General features: G+C 42.7%; 1 protein-coding gene across 1 annotated transcript; it reads left to right on the top strand.

Annotated features, from left to right (window-relative positions):
- The first annotated feature begins 2,908 nt into the window (after window positions 1-2,908).
- On the top strand, window positions 2,909-16,167 carry LOC131194024 (leukocyte elastase inhibitor-like). The gene is made up of 7 exons (XM_058174565.1): window positions 2,909-3,257; window positions 3,400-3,584; window positions 8,955-9,092; window positions 11,756-11,873; window positions 12,223-12,365; window positions 12,925-13,092; window positions 15,299-16,167. The coding sequence occupies exons 2-7, from the start codon at window positions 3,417-3,419 to the stop codon at window positions 15,704-15,706; spliced, it is 1,143 nt and encodes a 380-aa protein (XP_058030548.1). The 5' UTR covers window positions 2,909-3,257; window positions 3,400-3,416; the 3' UTR covers window positions 15,707-16,167.
- The last annotated feature ends 1,537 nt before the right edge of the window (window positions 16,168-17,704 follow it).

Below are 17,704 nucleotides of genomic sequence, written 5' to 3'. Positions count from 1 at the left end.
AAGCTGAAACAGATTATTATCTTCCCTCTTCTGTAGGGTAGTTTGTTAAATTTAAGTAACTTGAGATGATAGAATTTTTTTTTTTTTGGAAAACTTACTGAGGTCATGAGAACCTGAATGAAAATTCTAAAGGTTCAATTGATGTTGCAATACAATGGAGCAAATTCACTGGCATAAACTGAAGCCCTCTGTCATTTGTTGTCTGCAATGAAATAGTTTCGTTATTCTACAGAAAATTAATTCAAAAGCAATGTGAATAGCAGCAATCTTGGTTGTGATATCCCTGGCCTCAATGTGATTGAAGGCCACATCAGCATTATGGTTGCCCTCAAAATGCCAGTAGCCCCAGTTCATCACAACTAGGTGGGTGTGGCTGGCTTGACACCACTCGGCCTCGTCAGGATGGAACAACCATACTGGCTAACTTGACCGGACAGTTTGGTGCCCCACAAGCCTCCCCAAACTGCTGGCACACACACACACACACACATTCCAAGTTTGGGGACTTTTATCTACAGAGGAAGGAGAGGGCCTTCTCCCCAAGCCCAGTCATTATTGACAGGTTGTTAGCACAGATGTGGATAAAAGTCTCCAAGCTTGGAATGGTGTGCCACTGCACGCTGTTGGCTCATACTTAATTGGTTGAACACCAAGACTCCTCTTACAGTTACTGAAGCCTGATTTCTCCCAGTCTATATGTGTGCTTTTGGTTTATCTTCCATAAGGGTAAGCCTTTACTTTACATTGAGTTTCATTTTGTTAGTTAGGGCCCAGTGTTCAAGTCTGTCAAGATCCGTCTGGATCTTGAGCCTATCATCTAGGGCCATGATGGCGAACCTACGGCGTGCCACAGGTGGCACATGGAGCCATTTTTGTGGGTACGCGAGCTGTCTCCCTAGATTAGCTCCGCTGTGTGTGTGTGCATGGCTCCCGCCAGCCAGCTGATTTCCAGGTCTGCTGTGCATGCGGGAGATGTGTGTGCATGCCCATGCCACCCCACCCCTCCCAGGAGTCTCAATCCCATTTTGGATGCCGGGTAAGTACAAGGCTCACACAGAGACTCTGGGAGGGCAAAAAAAGGGGCCTACCGGAAGTCCAAAAACGGGCGATTTCTGGCCTCCAGAGGGCCGGGGAAGGCTGTTTTTGCCCACCTGGAGGTTCCAGGAAAGCCTCCAGACCCTCCAGAGCCTCTGGAAGGCAAAAAATGGATCTACTGGAAGGCTTCAGGGAAGCCTGCTAGGCCCAGAATGGGGTGCAGGGGGAATGGGCACATGCTCAGGGGGCGGGGCAGCATGGGTCACACATGTGCGGTGTGGTGGGGTGCACAGGGGACATTGCATTATGGGTGTGGCCATGGGTGCATCCCCCCCGCGCTCCCTGCTTTTGGCACGCAATGGTAAAAAGGTTTGCCATCACTGATCTAAGGTGTTGGCTATTCCTGCCAGCTTAGTATCATCTGCAAATTTGATAAGATCCCATTCTATTCCCTCATCTAAGTCATTTATGAAGATATTGAAGAGTACTGTGCTTAAGATGGACTACTTACTTTCCTCCATGTGGACGTAGTACCATTAAGGACTACTTGTTGAGTACAGTTTGTCAGCCAGTTACAAATCCATCTGATGGCAATGCTATTTATCCCATTTTTTCAAACCTTACCAAGAAGTAGGTTGTGGTCTACCTTGTTGAACGCCTTGCTGAAGTCTAAGTATACTGCATCCACAGCATTTTGCTGGTCTACTAATTTAGTCACAATGTCAAAGAATGAAATAAGATTGGTTTGGCTTGATTTGTTTTTAACAAACCTGTGCTGACTTCTAGTTGTTATTTTACTCATTTCTAATGTTTGCAGATCTGTTTTTTCGTTATTTTTTTCCAGTATCTTCCCCTGTATTGATGTTAGAGTGATGGGTCTGTAGTTTTCTGGGTCTGTTTTTTTCCCTTTTTTGAAGATGGGAACCACAACAGCTCTTTTCCAGTCCTCTGGTAGTTCCCCAATGCTCCAGGTTTTTGAAAGATATGGTACAGTGGTTCTGAGATGACATCTGTCAGATCAGCAGTGAAATGCTCCCAGTTCAGACTGGTTTGGCCGATCCGGTAGCGATTGCGGTGGGTGGTTTGGTGAACCGGTAGCAGTGGTGGTGCAAGGCTCCGCCCACCCGCCTGTTGTCATCACTTCCTGGTTTTAACTAGGAAGTAATATGTTTTTTTCCCTATGCGCATGCACAGGTTTTGCACATGCAGAGGTTTTGCACATGCACAGGTTTTGCACATGCACAGGTTTTGTGCATGCACAGAGGGTCCGTACGCACATGTGACACGTGCACTTCGGAATCGGTAACGAAGGTAAGTAGATTTCACCCCTGTGTCAGGTCCTTTAGAATTCTGGGATGTAATTCATCAGGCCCCGATGATTTACATTCATCAAGATCAGACAGATGTTCTCTTACCATTTTTTATTTTATTTTAACTTTTATTTATAGTCTGTCTTTTACAGTTGTTTTTAGCAGGTGGGGCTATAGTTTCCTTTTGCATGAAGGCAGATGCAAAGCATGAATTAAGTAGTTCTGCTTTCTCTCTGCTGCCTGCCTGTTATTTCCTTTGTGGTCTTCTCTCTTTAGCAAACTGACTGTTTCCTTAATTTTTTTCTTGTTATTTATATGTTCAAAAAACATTTTTTATTATTAGCTTTGACTTTGGGTGCAAATCTTTATTTATTCTGAGTCTTTGCTTTCCTAACTTCCCGACAAGACTACATATATCGGAGCCTTTAAGAACGAGTTCTCTTCTGTCGGTTTCTCACCTCCGTTTGGCTTCTGCTTCTCCTGACACTTTCGGTTTTCCTTCTCTCCATCCAATCACCCACCCGTTTCCCTCTTCCTCGTCTCCCCCCCCTCTTTCCTTTCCTCCCCTCTCCTTCCTCTCCTTCCCTTTCAGCGAGCTTGTGCTGGGGCAGTGGGCTAAGTGCGTGTATTGGAGGCATTGTGCGGAGGTGAGCAAATTGATAACAACCCCACCCTTCCTCCGATTCTGCTCTTCTCACGCTTTCCAAGTCTCCAAGCCTGTTTGGTTCTCTTCCCTTATCTCTTCCCTTACCAGCCAGTGAAAGTCAGAGTCTTGGGGCTTTGCCGTCTCGCCAGCTCCAGAGAACGCCCGGCGCTCCTTTCTTCGCAAAGTCAAGACCCGGGATCTCTGCGGCTGTGGCTCTGTGCGCATCCAACCCACCTTCAGCGTCGCCGCTGGTCTTCTCTTGGCAGGTAAGGGCGGGTCCCGCGGCCGTCGCTTGTTGCTGTTCAAAGCTTGCGCTTGCTCTCCGGTGGTCGTTGTTCGTTATTAGTGGTCTGATTTTAAAGATATCTGAAAAGTAATTTTCTTCCTTTCTTTTTGCTTGTTTTCAAGCTTTCCCGTTCGTCACTATGGATAAACTGGCTAATGCAAACTCGCAGTTTGCTCTGGATCTTTTCCAAAAATTGAAGGAAGCCCACCCAACCGGCAACGTTTTCTTTTCTCCGCTCAGTTTATCGTCCGCCCTGGCCATGGTCGTCTTAGGGGCCCGGGGTAACACAGCCTCGCAACTCTTGAAGGTCAGCAGATTTTTCTGACATGTTAGTCCGGTTGCTACGAGGAATTGTGGCTATTTGTAAGGAGAGTTGTATTTTAAATGCTGTATATTGGAAACCGTCTCTAGTTTAGCGATGAATCATGGTCTTAAAATGTATTAAGTAAATCGCCAGATTAAGTTAGGACTTCCAAAAAATTAGGAAGGGGCAGGATCAGTAATGTTGCTTCTTTTGTAATTTACCCCAGGGTTTTACTAGTGAACTAGTTTGCTGAACAAACAATTTTCAAGAGAATAAGGAACTCTTGAAGGTCAGCAGATATTTTTCTGACATGTTAGCATAGCTGCTATGAAGAATTGTGGCTCTTATTTAAGGAGAGTTATATTTTAAGTGCTGTATATTGGAAAGACCGTAGGAAGAAGTTATGTTTGGAATTAAGAGAGGCAGAGACTCGATACAGATTCTGTAACTGATATCCTAAGGTAATTTTGAATAAAGGAACTTTTTTTCTCACTTCCCCAAGACAAAATATATAGTAAACACATTCAGACTTTGGTAAATCCCCAATTTTTCCTTGTATATATATATATAAAATCCATCGTATTAATCTTACTGTATGTGCCTCCTTTAAGAAGGACTCTGCAAAGAGTGGTCCATCATACTCTTTGTTTATGTATGCTTTCTACCTGTGAGTGTGTAGATTTCTGAAATGTCTCCATTGTTCTTAGACAAAATTATTTTTGCACTAACCCTAACTTCAGTGTTGTTATTGGTACTAAATTAGGACTTATCTTTTCCATGCAGACACTTCATTTTGATGGTGTTGAAGACCTTCATTCAGTATTTCACACGCTCAACGCTAAAATTAACCAGAGCAATGCACCTTATATATTGAAACTTGCTAATAGGTTGTATGGAGAAAAAACTTTCAACTTTTCATCTGTAAGTAGATTGCTATATAAATAAAAGTCAATATAGGCCACCGGAATGGCTTTATAGGTCAATTTCACATTTTATTAGACTATGATATTCATCAATACAGTTATCCTTTGCTTTAAGTGAATCTTTAATCTCTCTTAATTAGGTCTGCTATCGTCAGCCCAGCCCAGAGATGATACAGTGAGATCCAATCACATCCAGTCATTCATTTTCTTACACCTAATGGATAGAATCTAGCCAAATGAAGGTTATAACCACCTAACCTACTACCAATATATCCTGAGAGATTCCAGGGTGTGGCTACTCTGATCCTCTTCACCTCTCCCAGCTCCATTTTGGGACTGCACAGTCTCTAAAACTGGGTGTCTCTCTGGGAAAACACCGTGTTTTGCTAAAATTTCCTAACCCCCCACTCCCATAGCTTTTCCGGGTGCACATTCCATCACAGCTAAGAGATATGCAGTTTTACAGGTTCATTCTTTTTCTCTTTTTTATCCACATAGAGTCATGTTTCTTGTGAGATGTAGAAGTATTGCAGCTAATGTTATTAGATAGATCCAGATTCTTCAATTAGGTTTGAATTATATTATACATAAAAATTGGATGTATAATATGCATCTCTTTTCAGAAGAATAAATTTTCCTCAAAGGCCATTCTGTTCAGGGTACATTTCAGTCAAAACAAATAATGCTAATCTCATGGTTAAAGTACTGAAGAAGGCTAGCGGTTTTCAGCTTAAGCACGGTTATCCTGACAGTGAATTGGAAAACTTCAACACAGACTGTGCCAGCCTTTTAGAAAGAGACATGTTTCATTATGCTATTGTGAGTGCTTACTTAAATGCAGTTAGAAAATTCTACAGCATGAATGATGAAAGCAAAGGCTGCCAAGCTGGAACAGGGAGTTTAATTGGATCTCTGATTGATTGGAGATGATAATTCCTATTATCATTACTTGGAACCCTGACAGTAAATGCTTCTCCTCCTGCTATCCATAATAATTATATTTATTTTATAATTCATAAATATTATATATCTTATTTTGCTAGGATTTCTTGACTAGCACCCAGAATTTGTATGGAGCTGAATTATCGACAGTGGATTTCTCAAATGCTCCAGACAAGGCAAAAAAGGAAATTAACCAATGGGTTGAACAGCAGACTGAAGGTGAGATTTTAAAAAAATTTACAACAATAGTTTTATCTTTCTTGGGTTTACATGATAGTCAGACCCTTACTTTTATTTGCCATACTGTTGCCATAAAATAATTGATAAAAGAGAAAGCAAAATAATTGTTTGGAACAGTTAATTTTATAGAATGGGTTCTTTGTATACTGTTTAATAAGGGATCCAGTTAGCAGCATGTAATTTGAGAATAATTTCAGAGCAGAAATGTACATTTAAGAAAATAAAAATAGAAAAACACATTTTCTATTAGTCTCATTGATCTAGTAATATTATTTAGGCCTCAGTTCCTTGCACAGCTAATTAACAGTGACATTTCTCCGTCAAGGTAAAATCCACGAATTGTTATCTGAAGGATCCATTAAGGTTGGAGCTTGGCTGTGCTCTGATTGGATGGGGGTTTTTTGTGCTCTGATTGGCTGGGGGTGTGTCCTGTTTGGGTGGGGGCTTGGTTGTGCTCAGATTAGTCTGAGTTGCAGGGGGATTTGAGCTGGTGAGCTGCACTGCTGCTGTTTGGCTTCGTGTTCGTGGTCGTGCTACATCTTCGTAGTGGGTGTCAGTCTGCTGCATGTATGGATTGGAGGGGTTTGAAATGGCTAATGTTGCAGCTGCGGTCTGGCTTCTGGTCCTTGGTCGTGCTTCCTGATCAGTGTGGGTTTGGGTGTGCTTTCTGGGTGGATGTGTGGTGGTGACATCCTGTGTGGACCTCGTGAGTGTGGGTCTGGTGTCATTCCTCGTGTTAGGGACACGTTTGTCAATAAGGGCAGGTTTCCAAATGGCTGGTAGGCGGGAGGTATCATCTCGTTTGTTCATGCTGTGTGGGCGTTTTTTTATCTCGATGGCTTCTCTGATTATTCTGTTGTTAAAGTGTTCAGTTTTGGCGATAGTTCTGGTCTTTTTAAAGTCAATATCGTGTCCTGTGACTTTAAAGTGTTGGACCAGGGAAGAAGTTGGTTCCTCTTTTTTGAATGAGTTCTTGTGTTCTTCAATGCGCGCACTTATTCTTCTGTTGGTTTGTCCAATGTATGTGGTGGGGCAGGCGGTGCATGGGATTTCATATACTCCTTGATTTTCTAACTCAATTTTGTCTTTGGGGTTTCTTAGGATGGTGGATATTTTTTGGTTTGTGCAGAATGCTGTCTTGATGTTATGTTTGTGGAGGATCTTGCTGATTCTGTCTGTGGTGCCTTTTATATATGGGAGGAGGGCTGTGCCATTTTCTTGCTCTCTGTCTTGGGTTTTAGTGGGGGGTTCTTTTTGGATTAGTTTGGTAATCTTATTTCTCTGGAATCCATTGGATGTTAGTACGTTTGTGAGAGTGTGTAGTTCGGTTTTTAGGTGTTGTTCGTCAGCTAAGCATTTTGTTCTAGAGATGAGTGTCTTGGCTACGGAGTTGATCTGTGCTGGGTGGTGGTGTGAGAGTGCATGCAGATAGCGGTTTGTGTGTGTTTTCTTCTGGTAGATGGTGTGTCCTAGGGAGCCATTGGGTTTCTTGTAGACTAAGACATCTAGGAAGGGAAGTTGGTTGTTAACTTCTGTTTCCATGGTGAACTGTATTTTGGGGTGTAGGCTATTGAGGTGTGTGAGGAAGTTTTCAAGTTTTTCTTTCCCGTGTGGCCAGATTATGAAGGTGTCGTCTATGTATCTGAGCCAGAGTTTGGGTTTGTGATCAGATTTTTCTAGTGCTTGGGTTTCAAAGTGTTCCATGTAGAGGTTGGCAATGACAGGTGAGAGGGGTGATCCCATGGGTGCGCCTTCTATTTGTTTGTATTTTTGTCCGTTAAAGATGAAGTATGTGTTGGATAGGCAGTGGTTGGTCAGATCTAGGATGTGCTTGGGGGGGTTATATTTGTTTTGGATAGCTGTCAAGGCTTCTTTGATTGGCACTTGGGTGAAGAGGGATATGACATCAAAGCTCACGAGTAGGTCGCTGGGCTGTAAGTTTTGTTTCTTTATGATCTCTATGAACTGGAATGAGTTTTTACGTGTGAGGCGATGGATTCTGCATAGGGCTGTAGTTGTTTGGCGAGAAATTTGGCTAGGTTTTGTAGAGGTGAGCCTATGGAGCTGACTATGGGTCTGAGTGGGGTTCCTTCTTTGTGTATCTTGGGGAGGCCGTAGAGCTTAGGGCATCTGGATGATTTCTCTCTGGGAATGATTCTTTGTTGGATTTCTTCGCTGATGGGGGAGGCTTTTATTTTGGATCTAGTGGTTTTTTCTAGGTAGGTGGTGGGGTCTGTTTTTAGGGGTTTGTATGCAGGGTCTTGGAGTAGGTTGGTTAATTTGGTTTGGTAGTCAGATGTGTTCATAACCACCGTGGCGTTCCCCTTGTCTGCTGGTAGGATTATTATGCTGGTGTCTTTTTTCAAGTTAAGTAGTGCTGTCTGTTCCTCTTTGGGTAAGTTGCTTTTGGGTGGCTTGCTGCTGCAGAGGATGTTGGTGATTTCGAGTCTGATTTTGTTAGCGTCATCGGGGTTGATTTTGGTCAGGCTGGTTTCAACTCCACATATAATGGTCTCACCATCCACCCAGAAAGCACACCCAAACCCACACTGATCAGGAAGCACGACCAAGGACCAGAAGCCAGACCGCAGCTACAACATTAGCCATTTCAAACCCCTCCAATCCATACATGCAGCAGACTGACACCCACTATGAAGATGTAGCACGACCACGAACACGAAGCCAAACAGCAGCAGTGCAGCTCACCAGCTCAGATCCCCCTGCAACTCAGACTAATTTGAGCACAACCAAGCCCCCACCCAAACAGGACACACCCCCAGCCAATCAGAGCACAAAAAAACCCCACATCCAATCAGAGCACAGCCAAGCTCCCACCCAATCAGTTCAAACCCCCACTAGCAGTTAAAAGGAAGAAACAGCTGCGATCACACATTGCTCCCAGAAGCACGGTTGAAGCCTGAAGATGACGAATGAGACTTCGTCGAAACGTCGCCAAGACACTTCCAATTTTACGCGGGAGAAAACCCGAATAACCAAAGACCTATATATATATATATATATATATATATATATATATATATATATATATATATATAATATCCATCGTATTAATCTTACTGTATGTGCCTCCTTTAAGAAGGACTCTGCAAAGAGTGGTCCATCGTACTCTTTGTTTATGTATGCTTTCTACCTGCGAATCTGTAGATTTCTGAAATGTCCCCATTGTTCTTAGACAAAATTATTTTGCACTAACCCTAACTTCACTGTTGTTATTGGTACTAAGTTAGGACTTTTCTTTTCCATGCAGACACTTCATTTTGATGGTGTTGAAGACCTTCATTCAGTATTTCACACGCTCAATGCTAAAATTAACTGGAGCAATGCACCTTATATTCTGAAACTTGCTAATAGGTTGTATGGAGAAAAAACTTTCAACTTTTTGCCTGTAAGTAGATTGCTATATAAATAAAAATAAATATGGGCCACCGGAATGGCTTTATAGGTCAATTTCAAATTTTATTAGACTATGATATTCATCAATACAGTTATCCTTTGCTTTAAATGAATATTTAATCTCTCTTAATTTTGTCAAAGCAGGTATCTGTTTGACAAAATCGCTCAGCTTCGGGACGGTCTGGACCAAAACTGGGTAGTTTCGGGCGAGGTGACGGAGGCTAGTCTTGTTGAGACCATCTGGGAGGAGTTTGACCCTGTGGCTCCCGAGGACATGGACAGGTTGCTGGGGCGGCTGAATGCCACCACATGTTTATTGGACCCGTGTCCCTCCTGGTTGGTGCTGGCCACCCGGGAGGTTACGAGGCTGGCTCAGGGGATTGTTAACGCTTCTCTGAGGGAGGTGTTGTTCCCACCGCCTTGAAAGAGGCGGTGGTGAGACCTCCTCAAGAAGCCTTCCTGGACCCAGCTGTTTTGAGTAACTATCGTCCAGTCTCCAACCTTCGCTTTGTGGCGAAGGTTGTTGAGAGTGTGGTGGCACACCAGTTACCCCAGTACCTGGATGAATCTGTCTATCTAGACCCGTTCCAGTCCGGTTTCCGACCCGGGTACAGCACTGAGACAGCTTTGGTCGCATTGGTGGATGACCTCTGGAGGGCCCGGGATAGAGGTTATTCCTCTGCCCTGGTTCTCCTTGATCTCTCAGCGGCTTTTGATACCATCGACCATGGTATCCTGCTGCGACGGTTGGGGGGATTGGGTGTGGGAGGCACCGTACTTCGGTGGTTCTCATCCTATCTCTCCGACCGATCGCAGACGGTGTTGGCAGGGGGGCAGAGGTCGACCTCGAGGCGCCTCCTTTGTGGGGTGCCACAGGGGTCGGTTCTCTCGCCTCTTCTGTTCAACATCTATATGAAGTCGCTGGGCGAGGTCATCAGTGGTTTTGGGGTGAGTTATCAACTGTACGCGGATGACACCCAGCTGTACATTTCCACCCCTGACCACCCCAATGAAGCTGTTGAAGTGTTGTCTCGGTGTGTGGAGGCCGTACGGGTCTGGATGGGGAGAAACAGGCTCAAGCTCAACCCCTCCAAGACTGAGTGGCTGTGGATGCCGGCATCCCAGTCAGCGGTTGCAGCTGACTGTTGGAGGCGAATCATTGGCCCCAATGGAGAGGGTGCGCAATTTGGGGGTTCTCCTGGATGGACGGTTGTCCTTTGAAGATCATTTGGCGACCGTCTCCAGGAGAGCTTTTTACCAGGTTCGCCTGGTCCGCCAGTTGCGCCCCTTTCTAGACCGGGATGCCTTATGCACGGTCACTCATGCCCTCGTCACTTCTCGCCTGGACTACTGTAACGCTCTCTACATGGGGCTCCCCTTGAGGTGCACCCGGAGACTTCAGTTAGTTCAGAATGCAGCCGCGGGTGATAGAGGAGCCACTCGTGGCTCCCATATAACACCGATCCTGCGCAGGCTGCACTGGCTACCTGTGGTTTTCGAGTGCACTTCAGTATTTCACACTCAACGCTAAAATTAACCAGAGCAATGCACCTTATATATTGAAACTTGCTAATAGGTTGTATGGAGAAAAAACTTTCAACTTTTCATCTGTAAGTAGATTGCTATATAAATAAAAGTCAATATAGGCCACCGGAATGGCTTTATAGGTCAATTTCACATTTTATTAGACTATGATATTCATCAATACAGTTATCCTTTGCTTTAAGTGAATCTTTAATCTCTCTTAATTAGGTCTGCTATGGTCAGCCCAGCCCAGAGATGATACAGTGAGATCCAATCACATCCAGTCATTCATTTTCTTACACCTAATGGACAGAATCTAGCCAAATGAAGGTTATAACCACCTAACCTACTACCAAAATATCCTGAGATATTCCAGGGTGTGGCTACTCTGAGTCTCTTCCCCTCTCCCCGCTCCATTTTGGGACTGCACAGTCTCTTAATCTGGGTGTCTCTCTGGGAAAACAGCGTGTTTTGCTAAAATTTCCTAACCCCCCACCCCCATAGCTTCTCCGGGTACACATTCCATCACAGCTATGAAATATGCAGTTTTACAGGTTCATTCTTTTTCTCTCTTTTATCCACATAGAGTCATGTTTCTTGTGAGATGTAGGAGTATTGCAGCTAATGTTATTAGATAGATCCAGATTCTTCAATTAGGTTTGAATTATATTATACATAAAAATTGGATGTATAATATGCTTCTCTTTTCAGAAGAATAAACTTTCCTCAAAGGCCATTCTGTTCAGGGTACATTTCGGTCGAAACAAATGATGCTAATCTCATGGTTAAAGTACTGAAGAAGGCTAGCGGTTTTCAGCTTAAGCACGGTTATCCTGACAGTGAATTGGAAAACTTCAACACAGACTGTGCCAGCCTTTTAGAAAGAGACATGTTTCATTATGCTATTGTGAGTGCTTACTTAAATGCAGTTAGAAAATTCTACAGCATGAATGATGAAAGCAAAGGCTGCCAAGCTGGAACAGGGAGTTTAATTGGATCTCTGATTGATTGGAGATGATAATTCCTATTATCATTACTTGGAACCCTGACAGTAAATGCTTCTCCTCCTGCTATCCATAATAATTATATTTATTTTATAATTCATAAATATTATATATCTTATTTTGCTAGGATTTCTTGACTAGCACCCAGAATTTGTATGGAGCTGAATTATCGACAGTGGATTTCTCAAATGCTCCAGACAAGGCAAAAAAGGAAATTAACCAATGGGTTGAACAGCAGACTGAAGGTGAGATTTTAAAAAAATTTACAACAATAGTTTTATCTTTTCTTGGGTTTACATGATAGTCAGACCCTTACTTTTATTTGCCATACTGTTGCCATAAAATAATTGATAAAAGAGAAAGCAAAATAATTGTTTGGAACAGTTAATTTTATAGAATGGGTTCTTTTTGTATACTGTTTAATAAGGGATCCAGTTAGCAGCATGTAATTTGAGAATAATTTCAGAGCAGAAATGTACATTTAAGAAAATAAAAATAGAAAAACACATTTTCTATTAGTCTCATTGATCTAGTAATATTATTTAGGCCTCAGTTCCTTGCACAGCTAATTAACAGTGACATTTCTCCGTCAAGGTAAAATCCACGAATTGTTATCTGAAGGATCCATTAATGAAATGACTAAATTGGTTTTAGTGAATGCTGTTTACTTTAAAGGCAACTGGGCAAAGCCATTTAAAGAAGAAGATACTGAAGAGAAGCCTTTTAGACTAAATAAGGTAAATATTTTTTTGTCTCTCTTCTGTAACAATAGCTTGTTGTTTAGGCATGAGTAGGAATAAGCACTCATGAAGCATCAGATCCAAGCTTTTATGATAGCGCTGAACACATAACCCTAACTTATCTGTAGTCATCTTTTTGAAGCCTTATATATGAAGCTTCCTTTGAGCCTAATCACTAGATACAAATCTCAACTTTCCCATAAATTAAACTTAATTCCATTCTGAAATGTTTTACTGAATTTAGCATTGTCATTTGCTGTAATACATGAAGGAAAACAATAAAGCAGTTTTTTTAAATATTATAGGTAGGGTTTTTTACCTTGGTTTATCGTAATTTTTAAATTGGTTTAGATGTTCTGTTTATCCTTAACCTGGAAATGAATTTCATTTAGCTTAACAGAGTTGTATGATTCCAAAAAACAGCTATATATTAATATAGTTTTGCAAAAGATTCACTTCCGAGAACTAGTTCTATCAATTTCAGCATATACATCCAGAATGTTATTTCTTTGTTGTTTGATAAGCTCCTCACTGTAATATTCTTAAAATAATGCAGAGAGAAAAGAAGAATGTGAAGATGATGTTTATGAAAGAGATACTTCCTTTTGGTTATATATCTGAATGCAAGTGTCGTGTGCTGGAACTGCCATACAAGGGAAAGGATCTTAGCATGATCATCCTTTTGCCTGACAGCATTGAGGATAATTCCACGGGCCTGGAACAGGTGATTCTATTGTTTCCTGCTATTGCTATAAAATTATTGTCCTAAACAAAATTATTTTAAATACGACGTGAATACTTGGTAGCATCACCCATACGCATAGACAAAGTTGTGGTTTATGTGATGCATTGAGTGACTCCACAGTGAGGTTCTGAAGAGAGGCTGCCTTATCCTGGGCATCTCCAGAAAATCTTCAATCTCTACCTTTTTTTACTAGACACTATGAATCCCTAATCATCTTGGCTGAAAGAGTTGAAAACAGATTAGATCTGGATTAGATTTAAATAGTATCTTAAATAGTAAACAGTATCTATAAAATAAATGCTTTTTATGTTATGTTTGGACAGGACAACCATAATTTTGCCTGAAAATACCCATATTTTTCGGAGTATAAGACGCACCTTTTTACCCCCAAAAAGAGGTTGAAAATCTGGGTGCGTCTTATACTCCGAATGTAGTCACGCCCACCCACCACCCACCACCCTTTGGACATTTTTGACCTCCGCGTGTTGCATTTTGGGCGGTTCCAGGTGGCGGGGATCTGAGTCGGGGCACAGCCTAAGGAACGAGCTCTTTGGACGGTCTGGGTGTGGGGGAATCTGCCTGGCGGCTTTGGTGAACAACCGAGGCGAGCCCCACAGTTTGCAGCTGGTTCCCCCTCTGGCCGCCCAGAGGGCAGCTCAGGGGAGACAATGGTCACAATGACTTCACTCGCCAGTACTGTGAAGAGCCATTGCCACCGTCTAAGCCCTCTGCACCTGGGAGCCCCTAAGCGAAACTTCCCTCCATTCCAGTACCACCGCCCATTGGCCTGATGCAATTCACAGAGCTGGATTTCAGGCGGCGGCCGGTTTCCCTCCAATGTGCTTCAGGGAACCAGGGAGGAAAGCATTTTCAGGTGGCAGCGCCAGCCGCACGGCATGCTTTTGGATTCGGGGAGCAAAGCACTTTGCATAGCATAGCAGGGAATGGGGGTGGGAGGTTGATCAGTCGTTTGAAGGGGAGGGGAAAGATGCACGCTCTTAACTGCATGTGCTGTGGTCAGTGTTGGAGAAGGAGAGGCGGAGGAGCTGGGGGTGTTGGGGAAGGAAGGTGAAAGGCAATATCCCTGAGCTTTCATGGGTGGGCGTCACTTTTGCCAATGTGGATTCCTCGGGTCACACCTCCCCTCTCCAGAGGCAGTTCCGAAAGGAACTCGCCTCTTTCCGAGGCAGTGCTTTGCATAGCATAGCAGGGAATGAGGGTGGGGGATTGATCAGTCGTTTGAAGGGGAGGGGGAAGATGCACCCGAATAAAATCTCCACCGTCAAACGGGTTTCGAAGGACGTGGCTGACTACTTCTACAAGAGATACGGGAAGGACCCAGTCTGACAAGTCGGGGGGGGGGGGAGGCGCCTTCCTGGACGAGGCCGGCTTTGGCCCTGGCTTCCTTCTTGGTGTGATCCCCTCTACTTTGGGGTGGGTGGTGTAAGGAGAAAGGAAGGCAAGGCGAAGAATACCAGGCAGATGGAACTGCTTATGGTATGCTCTTGCAGAGAAGGGAGTGAGCCTTCCACCTCTGCAGGAGGTGTCATTTCTCACACTGTTGCAAAGTTGGCATTTCACCTCGCTGGTATGTTGCCACATTTGTCAGTTTCCTCTGGTATTCCTTCGCTTTTCCTTCCTTGCCACCAGGCAGATTCCCCCGCCCCCAGACCATCCCGAAGAGGCTCGTTCCTCAGGCTGTGCCCTGATACCCCCACACACAGCATGCGAGGGATTTCTTCAGGGAGAGCGAGTAGCAGCACCACCTTAAATGCTGGTAGGCAGACGTAGAATTCTTATTTTCTTGTTTTCCTCCTCCAAAATTAAGGTGTATCTTATACTCCGAAAAATACAGTACTTTTTAAAAAATTATGTTTACTACTACTAATGTTTATGCTATAAATTCTGCATTAATTTTTTTCCCATCTGAACATCTGTTAAAGCTGCAAATAGTTTAGCATGTGGCAGAAACCATCTTGCACTCAGTTCACTGCCATATTTTTATTGTCTCCCATAGAGAAAGTCAATGTCTGGGGTAGAGAAATGTGCTTCCTGGCTCTGCAAATTTATTCATACTAAAGTCAGAGGTGTTTCATTTTTTTCAGCAAGGAATTTCTCTGTGCTGAAATGCAAATATTGTGGCACAGTGATGCAAATGATTACTTCTCTTTCTTTGCCGTTTTAGCTGGAGAAACAGCTTACTTTGGAAAAACTGCAAGAGTGGACAAAGCCCAAAAATATGAATTCCGGCGCTGAAATCCATGTACATCTACCTAAATTTCAGCTGGAAGAAAACTATGACCTTAACTCTTACTTTGCAGCATTGGGGCTAATAGATGTGTTTGACAGTGGCAAGGCTGATTTGTCTGGAATGTCAGGAGCTCAGGATCTCCATGTGTCTAAAATTGTCCACAAGTCCTTTCTGGAAGTAAATGAAGCGGGCACTGAAGCAGCAGCAGCTACTGGTGTTACATCTGTGCCTTACTGTCTGCTCATGGGGAAGGATTTTAATGCTGATCATCCTTTCCTGTTTTTTATCCGTCATAATCCAATGAACGCTATACTTTTCCTTGGTAGATTTGCTTCTCCATAAAGAATTCTTCGTAAGTCATAAAACTGACTGCCAGTCTCCTAACAAATACGTATGTCTGTGCTTGCTTGGGGGAATTGCCATGAACAAGTTCGGTTCCTCCAGACGTTTTCCATCTTTGATTTTCTTGACCTCCTGAGACAGTTAATAGATTTTGTGTAACACTTTGCTCTAAAGCATGAGTCATGCTCTGGCCATGCCCACGCCCAGCTTACCAAAGGGGGAAAAAAGTCGTGATACGTCATGATGCCATGACAATGTGAATTTGACTCCCCTGCTTTAAAGGGTAGCCATCTCTAATTTAGGACATTCAGCTGTGTTTGACTGCAGTTCCTTTAATTTCCAGGTACCTAGGAATTCTGGGGATTGTAGTTTGAGCTGTCTAGAAGCCATCAGGCAGCTACCGTGCATTGTATTTGTAAAACAAATAACACATGATTTACTGGAATAAAGTTGGCTTTCATTCAGTATAATGTAAGAGTCTTTGGTCCAGACTCTTTGGTCCTGAAAAATCATTGATAATATAGAATCCAGAAAGTGACTTCTTTTTTCTTCTTAAAAATGCAAAGCAATTAGGCATTTGTCTTAGCAAGTACCTTATGAGGAATTATGATACAACTTTTCTTATCATTCAGTAAATGCAGAATTGTTGACATACGAATCACCAGTGACCTTAATTTATTAATATTTGATATTTTTTGTCCACATTCACTCTCCTCAGTAAATCTGAAGTACATATTGTTGTCCATCCTTTCAGGCATTGATTTTATTAAAGATAGGTGTGAAATAAATTCTAAGGACATTTTGAAGAGATTGAAAGACTAGCTGTGAATATGAACAAACACAAGTAGAAGTCCCTGTTCAGATTACATCTTGGTGGTAAAGGAGGAAGGGTCAACATCTCTCCATTCTTACTGTGTTTGTATACTGCCATTCTAGTCATATTCAATTTTAATAGTTTCTTTCCAGGATAGAATTATCTTTCATGAATTCAAGGAAATAATTTTAGTACAAGGTTCCAGTGCTCTGATTAATAGATAAATCCTGCACAATTGCTTTGAGATGTATGGGAATTTGGGATGCGGGGGAGAAGTGACTAAGCATGAATCAAGGTTTCACAACATATGCTCTGTATACGTTTCCATCTGATGATACATGTTACTCTACAGTCAATTCAACTTGCTGTGGGACATTATGATTTGTCGTTTTTGTGATATCATGGCTAGCCATGGATGTCGCTGCTGAGCTTATAATAACAAGTGTAAACAGTGCTAGAATGAATACACATAACACATTTTGGTGGTTATAAATAAGAATGCAGTTGAGAAATAGCTGCACCAAACAACGAAGGGCTATATCAGGAGTGTCAAACTCGGCTTCAATTTGGCCACATCCGGGTTGTGCTTGACCTCAAGGGGCTGGGATGGGCATGGCCAGGGTGGACATTTGCTGAGATATGAGAACCTGAATGAAAATTCAGGTTGCATTGATGTTTCAAGTACAATGGAGCACATTCATTGGCATAAGCAGACGAAGCCCTCTGTCATTTGTTGTCTACAATGAAATCTGTTTTCATGATTCTACAGAAAATTAATTCAAAAGCAATGTGAATAGCAGCAACCTTGGTTGTGATATCCCTGGCCTCTAAAACAAGGGTGTCAAACAGTTGTCTCATATTTAATTGGTTGTCCACTAAGACCCCAAGATTCCGCACTCATTGCTATTAAGCCTCGTTTCTTCTCCCACGCTATATTTGTACTTTTGGTTTTTCTTTCCTAAGTGTAAGCCTTTATTTTTCTCTACATTGAATTTCATTTTGTTAGTTAGGGCCCAGTGTTCAAGTCTGTCAAGATCAATCTGGATCTTCAACCTATCACCTAGAGTGTTGGCTATTCCCACTCGGGTAGTATCATCTGCAAATTTGATAAGTTCCACTTCTATTCCCTCAACTAAGTCATTTATTGAAGAGTACTGTGCTTAAAATGGACTACTTACTTCCCT

This window comes from Ahaetulla prasina, chromosome 3 (genome assembly GCF_028640845.1).
Source record: "Ahaetulla prasina isolate Xishuangbanna chromosome 3, ASM2864084v1, whole genome shotgun sequence".
In the NCBI taxonomy this organism is placed as follows: Eukaryota; Metazoa; Chordata; class Lepidosauria; order Squamata; family Colubridae; genus Ahaetulla; species Ahaetulla prasina.
The sequence above is the reverse complement of the archived record's forward strand: the minus strand, read 5'-3'. Positions and strand labels throughout refer to the sequence as shown.